Raw genomic sequence first — 9872 nt, 5'->3', positions numbered from 1 at the left:
GTTTTGCCTTCCTGATACAGATGCTACCCACACCTCCCCGCACTCCTTGTCCACTTCTCTCTAGTGTTTGGGTTTTGTGAAGGCTAATCTGATTCTAGGTTTCTTTTCAACTATTTCGCAGGTATTAATTATATGCAAAAGTTTTGAGATTGCTGGAAGTCTGATTTCTAGATAATAAGGGAATTCCTGTGTATGGACCACTTTTTTTTTTTTTGTATTTTTTTTCATTATTTCACCAGTGTATCCTGACCTGTAGACCAATTACTTTTTTTTGTTTTTGAGATAGAGTCTCACTCTGTTGCCCTGGCTAGAGTGCCATGGCGTCAGCCTAGCTCACAGCAACCTCAAACTCCTGGGCTCAAGCAATCCTCCTGCCTCAGCCTCCCAAGTCGCTGGGACTATAGGCATGCACCACCATGCCTGGCTAATTTTTTCTATATATATTTTTAGTTGGCCAGATAATTTTTTTCTATTTTTTAGTAGAGACGGGGTCTTGCTCTTGCTCAGGCTGGTCTCGAACTCCTGAGCTCAAATGATCCACCCGCCTCAGCCTCCCAGAGTGCTAGGATTACAGGCGTAAGCCACCGCGCCTGGCCTAGACCAATTACTTTTTAAAAATTGATTCATATAGTTTGATGCTGAATATTCTAAGTGAAAATGATTAAACAACTGCCTTTTTTCAAAGTTACTAATTCATACACAGACAAATATGGAACTAGGTAATTAATTATAAAAACATCAAAAAGTTTGAGAAATGAGCAATTTATTTCAATAAATGGAAAGGACTATTTTTGTTACAGTGAGGGAAAAATGAACTCAAAAGTAGCTACATTTAGGCCAGGCGTGGAGGCTTGCGCCTGTAATCCTAGCGCTCTGGGAGGCCAAGGCAGGAGGATGGCTTGAGGTCAGGTGTCCGAGACCAGCCTCAGAAAGAGCAAGACCCCATCTCTACTGAAAAAATTAATAGAAAAAAATTAGCCAGGCAACTAAAAATAGAGAAAATTAGACGGGCATTGTGGCACATGCCTGTTGTCCCAGCTACTCGGGAGGCTAAGGCAGGAGAATCGATTCAGCTCAGGAGTTTGAGGTTGCTGTGAGCTAGGCTGACGCCACTGCCCTGTAGCCCAGGCAACAGAGGGAGACTCTGTCTCAAAAAAAAAAAAAAAAAACAAAACAACAAAACAAACAACAACAAAAAAAACCAGGTTGTTACATTTAACTGTATCCCCATTTATCTCTGCACAATGTCTTTGTCTCAATGTCTCAATTCCCGCTGCTTTCTTTTCACACCAAGATATTGAATGAGAAATGTATCTTTTTTTTTTTTTTTTTTTTTTTTGAGACAGAGTGTCGCTTTGTTGCCCTGGCTAGAGTGAGTGCCGTGGCGTCAGCCTAGCTCACAGCAACCTCAAACTCCTGGGCTTAAGCGATCCTCCTGCCTCAGCTTCCCGAGTAGCTGGGACTATAGGCATGCGCCACCGTGCCCGGCTAATTTTTTCTATATATATTTTAGTTAGCCAGATAATTTCTTTCTATTTTTAGTAGAGACGGGGTCTCGCTCTTGCTCAGGCTGGTCTCGAACTCCTGACCTTGAGCGATCTACCCGCCTCGGCCTCCCAGAGTGCTAGGATTACAGGCGTGAGCCACCACGCCCGGCCAAGAAATGTATCAATATATGAAGTTAGCTGATTGTTTGACATGTCTGATTTGAGGGGCTACTACACCACTCCTCTCAATCTCTTTTTGACTTGACATTCACCATATCAGAAAGGACAGGTGCCCGAGGGCAAGTGCATCAAAGTGGTTAGGATGAGAATGTTTGCTAAGGATTATTTTTTAATGGAATAGCATACACTTTTTGAATCCTTGAAATGAAGAGAATCAAATGAATCTCCTTTATAGTGAAACAAAACAATTCAAATGATTGCAAACCCAAGAAACTAACAGAGAAGCACTTAAACATTTAGCACAAATGCATTTAATTTTCAAACTATGACATTTTTGTGGAATACATTTTTAATGGAAATACTCCTCTCCCTTCTTCCCTTTACAACATACCTTTTCAACCTGTGTGATTATAGAATGAAGGCCTTAAGGAAAAGCCATAAACATTCCCATAAAAGAAATAAAGACATACTTGTCTCTAGGATCAATCTAACTAGACTTGACTAAATCCTGGTAAAGGCTCCAATCTTCATAACAGACACATAAGAGGACAGATGATCTTTCATTATCAACAAATTCCTATTAATACAGTTAATTAAATTATTCAAATGCATGTCTTGAGTTCCTATTAAGTGTAAAGTATTGTACCAAAGCACACACTCTTCCTTAGATGTAAAGTGGGCCACTGAAATAACTTCAAAAGTTTAGAACTTTGATTTACTCAAAATATAGGAAAAGTTTGCCACTGCTGTTTCTTCTGCTGCTTCCAAAAGTGCCCAGTTTATTTCTAGGGAATAGCTCAGGCATTGGAAGAATACAATTTAAACTTAAGCATTAATAAAAGATGGCATTAGAGAATAATGGTACCTTTGTGACATAACACAAATGACTATGTGAAGTACATTCTGGTAATCTAAAATGCCAACATCTGTGCAAGGCAGTCTAGAAAATGACCCAGATTAAAAAGATACCAATATCAATTTCAAAATAAACCAAGATACAGACCAATTGCAATTTATAGAAAAAATAAATATAAAAACACCAATTCCTACCTTCCCCACCCCCAGTGCTAAAATTATACTTTCTCAGACACACTGCCATCATTGGGAAGCATGGGAGTAGACTAGGTGGAGGTATAGCATATTAAATAATTAAATAACAGACAAGTTTTTTATGTGTGGTCCCAAAGACTTAACAACTTATTTTTCAACATTACAGTCAGTTATTAAGAATAGAAATTGAAGAAATCATAAACATTTTCTTAGACATAGCTGACAATTTTTTTACAGACCCCAAAGTGAAAATATATCACAACACCACCATAAGACAAGCTATTTTGTTCATCACCCATACGACCTAACTTCATAAGACATCAGGCTTCCAAGGTCTAAGTGCTTCCTTCATATGCCTCTAATTTTTTTTTTCCCCTGAACTAAATAGGTTCTCTTTCAAGATCAAGAGTTATCTTCTGGCAAAGTACCTTCAGGATAAATATGCTTCATCATTTATATAGCCCACGATTCTAGCCTCCATTACAAGCTTAAACTCAGCTCCTGGTCTCTCTATTCAGAACTCCCCACACTTACTTAAAAGGATCACTTAAAACACTAGAGAAAAAGAAATCCCCCCTAAAGGAGAGAGACTTGGTCAAGAAAAGCAATGCTCTTTCCAGCTCATGCCCAGCCTTAGGAAGTCAAACTCAATCTCATCTCTTGAAAAGAGCCTCATAGCCTCCGATTCAGAAACTTGCTATTCTTATTATTTCTAAATGCGGTGGTTAAATAAAATTAAATGCAAATAACAAACAGTAATTAAATTACAAACTCAAAATAAATAAAAAATACATGGACTGGTGGTTTTCAGAGAAGATAAGAGAGAAAGAGAAAGGTCAATTTTAGATAAGTTCACATTCCTTTTGTACCAGTTTCTACAATGAGTGGACAACACTGCCCTCTATAGGGTTTATTATGTTATAACATCCCTTAGATCATACGGTGAAACATGGCCCCAGGATGCATTCACACACACACACACACACACACACACACACTCACACACAAACACGTTCTTTCTTTCTGTGGCTTCTGGGACACAGCCTGTCCGTGACCTTCTGTGAATGACTCAGAAGACCACGGAGCCCCTAGAGAAGCCGTGAGACTTCATGAAGGCTCATTGAGGGGATCAGAAATTAACGTTTCTTGCAGTGATTTTCAAACCTTAGTGAGCATCAGAATCACCCAGAGAACTTGTTTAAACTCACATTGCTGGGCCCAACATCCACAGTTTCTGTTTCCATAAATCAGAGGTCAAGTCCAAGAATTTGCCTTTCTAACAAGTTCGCGCCTGACGCTAATTTGACAATTCAGGGACTACGTTTTGTGGGCCACACAACGTGCTAGGCACTTTGTTTCACTTAACACCTCACAACAGGGTGAGCTTTTTATCATCTCTGTTTTACAGAAGGTCAGAGAGATAGGTGGCCAAGCTCATAGAGTGGTGACAAAACCTATGATAAACCCAGGACTGTCTAACTCAAAACCCACTGCTCTCTTCTCTACCCAAGGTCTTGGTCAGTAAACGAAGCTGTTAATCGTTTCCTCTTTCTTGGCCTCAGCTTCTTCAAACGACGGGGGCAGGACTTAGGTGACGGTTTGGTTGGCTTCCCTCCCAGAGTCCCTGGAGCCTGGACAGGAAGCCACCCAGGAGAGGGCCACTCATACCCAGGCTGGACCTGCGTGAGTGCACTGAAAGGACAGGGAAGAAGAAGGCACATCAGCACCGAGGCCTCCTCTGGGACCTGAACGCTCCTACAGAGTTCAGAGGGGGTCTGTTTGCTCTGGATTCTGGAGTTCTTTGTATCAGAAACTCTGGAAGACAGGTTTTAAAGCAGTGTCTCCTCCCACGGGCATTTTGAGGACTTCAAAGCCTAGTGGGACTTGGAGAGCAGCCAGAGGGTGGCACCCTCTCCAGCTTCAGCTCAAAACAAGGAGGCAGGGGCGGGGACACCAGAGTAACTTTAAAACAGAAGTGCCTGCCCAGCTGTGTGAAGACAGAAAGGTTGTGATAAAGGAAAAAGAGTTTTCAGGTCACACACTGCACTAAGATGACACAAGTGAAAAGTCCCCAGCACTCAAGCCCAGGCAGGATGTCACAGTGATGGGAGAAAAAGGGCTGTGGGGACCCACCCACTTCAAGAACAGTTTTTCTCATCCTTTGCTTTCAGCTTCTAACCCGACTTGGCGTTTTCCTGAGGGAGCTGCAAATCTGGAGCATCCCATGGGGATGGTTTCTGGCCTCGGTCACTGGGGGCAAAGGATGTTCTCAGAAAAACAGCCCCGCGGGCTGGTCAGCAGAGCTCTTGAGGTCGCGGCCACGGCCGGACTTGGTGCAGAGCTGGACCCGGGACTCCAGCTGCTCACTGAGTTCGTCCAGAGCCCCCGTGCAGGACTCCAGGCTCTCGGCCAGTTTCTGAATCTTGGCCTTCAGCACGGCCTGGCTAACCTTGGTGGCGCCCTCGGCCCGCCTGGGGATGAGGAAGCCACGGGAGCCGAAGAAGACGATGAAGTAGACAGAGTTGTACAGGGCGATGGAGGCGTTCCTCCCGCACTGCAGCAGCTGGCGGTCCCCGCAGCCCTGCCAGCGGCAGAGGAACTCGAGGCCGCGCAGGATCTCGCGCATCTGGTCCTGGCAGGTGGCCGCGATCTCCTGCACCCTCCGCAGCTCCCGGGAGTTGCAAAAGATCAGGGAGAGGTCGGACGTGATGGTGACAGCCCCGCCGGCTGTGGCCACCCCCAGCCCCACGGCCGACGCCAACAGCGAGGCCCCCAGGGTGACCGGGCTGAGCGAGAGTCCCACGATGGCGGCGACGGCGCCCGCGGCGCTGAGCGAGCTGCCCGCCACGTTGGCCGCCAGGGAGCGCCGGCGGAGGCGCTCCAGGCGCCGGGCCACCTCGCGCAGGCGCAGCACCTGGCCGTGCAGCCGGCCGCGCCGGTCCAGCAGCAGCCCCTGGAAGCGCCGCAGCGCGTCCGCGCCCGGCTGCTCCGCGGCCGCCGTCCTCTCCATGCCCTGCGGGGACACAGACACGCAATTAGCCCGGAGTCTCCGCGGCCCCTCGCGCTTCCCATGCGCAGGCAGGAGTCCTCCAGAGTTAAACAGACCTGCTACTGTCACGCCACGGGAAACGGGTCCATTCCCAGTGGGTCATGTGTCAAGTTCACAAAGACCGGTTCTGGGATCTGGGACTAGTCCCACAAGTTCCCAGGACCTTACATCCGCATATGGAAATATCTTCTGCTTCTCTCCCAGGGAACGCTAGCAATGGGCGTCATTATCTGTTAAATAAGATTTTTTTTTTTTTTTTTTTTAAAGAGATGAGGGTCTCGCGATGTTGCCCAGGCTGGTCTCGAATCCCTGGACTCAAGTGATCCTCTTGCCTCGGCCTCTGGAGTAACTGGGATTACAGGCATAAGCCACAGCCCCTAGCTATGCCGTTAAAGAAGATTTTAACAGGGCTGGGGAATATTAGAAGGCTCCTCCAATACTGAGGGCTTTGCTCTGGTGGAAAGAGAACACTTTCCAAGTGGTAGGTTGTACAGTTTACAAAGCTCTTTCATTATATGAAGATTTGGATCCTAGGAGTTTTGCAACACAGTTTGCTCTCTCTCCCTTTCTCTGATAAGTGAAAAAGCCAAGTCACCAAAACCTCAAAAGTAGTATGGTCTATCAAATAGAAGAAACTAATCTTTCTAAGTTAGATGCTTGCCTGAAGCAACTTTTCTGCTTGCCATTCTTCCAGGTTCTTATCTTAGAAGCAAGCCTGGGATGAGGTTTGCAGTATTCATTCTAACTAGGGCTATTCATTCTAACTAGCACTATTTATTCTAACTAGGGCTCTTCTAGTCTTCAGAAATCTCAATCTCTGATGGTTGCTTACAATTAAATTACATTAAATTAATACCACTATGTCTCTTTGTTATGAAAGCTTCCTTAAAAAAATGAATAACAGCTGAATAAAATAAAGTGGCCAGAATTCTTGTTCTTCACCTCACTGAGGGCTACCTTGTGCCAAATTCCATTGAAACCAATTGAAGATGACTAGAAAGAGAGAACTTTATATCTTGGGGATAAAAGTACATCCTTCCTAGTTGCCAGAGATTCCCACCTTCATATCCACTGTACTCATCATTATTAGCAATGTCTTAAAAGTGGCAAATACACCAAAGAAATAGAGCATTGCAAAACTGTGAGATAGGGCAGAAATCATTATTCCCATCTGGAAGATGAGGGAATTGAAACACAGACATGTTCCAGATGCAGCCGATTCTTCACAGAACCTAGTCTTAGAATCAATAGCCCTGTTAGAATGAATAGTGCAAACCTCATCTTAGACTTGATTCTTCATTTTCCTTGCATTCCTCCATAATCCAACCCACCAGTAATAAGTTTCCCAGGTAAAAAGAGAAAATGAGAAAAAGTCATCCCAAATATATAACGGAGTAAGGACACAACCCCATTATTATGCCTCAAGGCTTCCCACTTACCATTCACTTCTGGCTGCCTCCAGGAAAGAAAACTCTGAGGCCGTTTCTGGATGAGCGTGCTTTATAGTTTCAGAGGACCAATGGCTGCCCTGGGAAAACCTTGTCTCATTCTGAGAATTTGCCATTTCCTGTCCTGGCCCCTGCTGCCTTAGGCCAGAAGGATGTGACATGGTGGAAAATGACCTGCCAGCACAGCACATCCCATATTTAGGAAATGAACATTGTGTGTTCGTTTTCCCCCAAACGCAGGAAGAGAACCACAGGCTCTTCCCCAACTTGAAACGAGTGTGTTGTCATTCTCCCAGGGGGGATACCCTGCCTTTCCTCTCCTGGAATAGCTCATGACGTGATTGGGAGGCCTTCAAACACACCCCAGGCTGACCAGTTGTAATGTTTCTTGAGGGGCCACCGTTACAAAGTCATTTTTAAAAGATAAACGAGGGGATGGGAAACTTTCTTGTATCTGATATAGCCACTCATAGTTCACGTGTGTACTTTTAAAAGCCTTGTGAGTCTGTGCGTGGTTGAAGCGTGTGATCCATTCAATATGTGACAGGTACACGCAGGCTTAAAAATGCAAGGCCACACCCACGGGAAGTGCTGCATGCAGCTCTGGGCATCTCCAGCTGTGCAGAAGACACTGGAGGTCTCAGAAAGGGCACATTGCAGGCCACATGCGTCAGAAAAATCAGTGAGGTCAGGCTGTGCAAGGACCTAATTATACACTTGCAACAGCAGTGGGGATTCAACTCCCTGGGTTTTCGTTTGAAGTAGCAATTGTCGCCCATGTGACAGATAAATGAATGGATTCTATCCACAGGTTAGTGAAATGTAGGCTGAAGGGCAATTATTTTGATAATTCAGGAGGGAAAAATGAGCGTAGCATCTGTGGACTCGCCACGGACCAGATCACATGGAGGGTAGATATCTCCGGGGCAGGCAGAGGTGGTTGGAGATCAGCCTGGGAACTCAGTCTTACTGCAGGGCGGCACATCCTAACACACGGCCCCTTCTAGCACTCTCGACTTCAGATAAGGAAGGCCACCTTGATTTCTCACTTACGTGATGATTGCCTCAATTCTCTGATTCCTTTGGAAAGCTTTAACAGTCATATCATTCTGGATTATTAATGATTAAATCCCCCACCTTTATGACTATACTTTGTATTTATCAACACAACACCATTTGCTACTACTCACAACCACAGGCCTTTTGAACGTGATTATTCTGAATTTGGTTCATGTCCAAATATTCTGGTTACAGCTCTTCAAAGAATAAATATAACCTCGATCAAGATGTCTTGGGCATCTACCTGCATTTCTGAGGTTAGAAGTGAAAGAGTACCTTCCTCTGTCTACAGAGACACAGTCACTCCAAATGGGATGGGAGCCACGGTGAATTGGGGACAAAGAGGGATCATATTCTTGGGTTTTTTTTTTGTTGTTTTTTTTTTTTTTTTTGAGACAGAGTCTCCCTCTGTTGCCTGGGCTAGAGTGCTGTGGCGTCAGCCTAGCTCACAGCAACCTCAAACTCCTGTGCTTAAGCAATCCTTCTACCTCAGCCTCCCAAGTAGCTGGGACTACAGGCATGCGCCACCATGTCCAGCTAATTTTTTTTCTATATATATTTTTAGCTGTCCAAATCATTTCTTTCTATTTTTAGTAGAGACAGGGTCTTGCTCTTGCTCAGGCTGGTCTTGAACTCCTGACCTTGAGTGATCCTCCCGCCTCAGCCTCCCAGAGTGCTAGGATTACAGGCGTGAGCCACCATATTCTTGTTCTTAAGTTGGCACATGCTCCTCTGACTTCCCTGGACACTGTCCTGTGTGTTTGGGTGTAGAGAAACACATTAAATATTTATTTTACGGGCGAGGAATTTTGCTGGGAATGCTCTTCAGAGCATGGGTACCACAGTACGGAAGGATTACTAGGATGACGAACTAGGGGTGTGGGAGAATGCACAGCATGTGCACCGACCTCAGCCCATATCCAGGAATTTGTTTTTTTCTCTGTGTTGAAAACTTATTTTCCTCATAGTTGCCTCTTTATGGGGGAAAAAATTGAGTTATTTGACAGTTTGAGCTAGTCGAAGTTTTACTGCCCATAAAAACCTAGTACTTCACATTATTTGCAAGAACTGACACTTGAACTTAACACTTGCAATTCAGCATTTGTTTATTTCATATAGTAAGGCACAATTAGAAATTTGAGGAACAATTGAAGGTACTTTGATCAAAAGTTCTATGTGGGCCGGGCGCGGTGGCTCACGCCTGTAATCCTAGCACTCTGGGAGGCCGAGGTGGGCGGATCGTTTAAGCTCAGGAGTTCGAGACCAGCCTGAGCAAGAGCGAGACCCCATCTCTACTAAAAATAGAAAGAAATTATATGGACAGCTAAAAATATATATAGAAAAAATTAGCTGGGCATGGTGGTGCATGCCTGTAGTCCCAGCTACTTGGGAGGCAGAGGCAGGAGGATCGCTTGAGCCCGGGAGTTTGAGGTTGCTGTGAGCTAGGCTGACGCCACGGCACTCACTCTAGCCTGGGCAACAGAGTGAGACTCTGTCTCAAAAAAAAACAAAACAAAAAAAAAAGTTCTATGTGGGCCATCCCCCCCCAACAAAAAAAAAATCTGTGAACTATGTCCTCAAACTTCTTTGCTAAATTGT

General features: G+C 44.9%; 1 protein-coding gene across 1 annotated transcript in view; it reads right to left on the bottom strand.

The window, feature by feature from the left end:
* Positions 1-3470: 3470 nt before the first annotated feature.
* The window catches only part of APOLD1 (apolipoprotein L domain containing 1), a 60334-nt gene continuing 53932 nt past the window's right edge, over positions 3471-9872 (bottom strand). The window contains exon 2 of the mRNA XM_069491201.1: positions 3471-5730. Within this exon, the coding sequence (XP_069347302.1) occupies positions 4987-5730 (744 nt within the window). The 3' untranslated portion in view covers positions 3471-4986. The remainder of the gene's footprint in view (positions 5731-9872) is intronic.

The sequence above is a fragment of the Eulemur rufifrons genome, chromosome 16 (genome assembly GCF_041146395.1).
Source record: "Eulemur rufifrons isolate Redbay chromosome 16, OSU_ERuf_1, whole genome shotgun sequence".
Taxonomy (NCBI): domain Eukaryota; kingdom Metazoa; phylum Chordata; class Mammalia; order Primates; family Lemuridae; genus Eulemur; species Eulemur rufifrons.
This window is presented reverse-complemented; position numbering and strand designations above follow the sequence as displayed.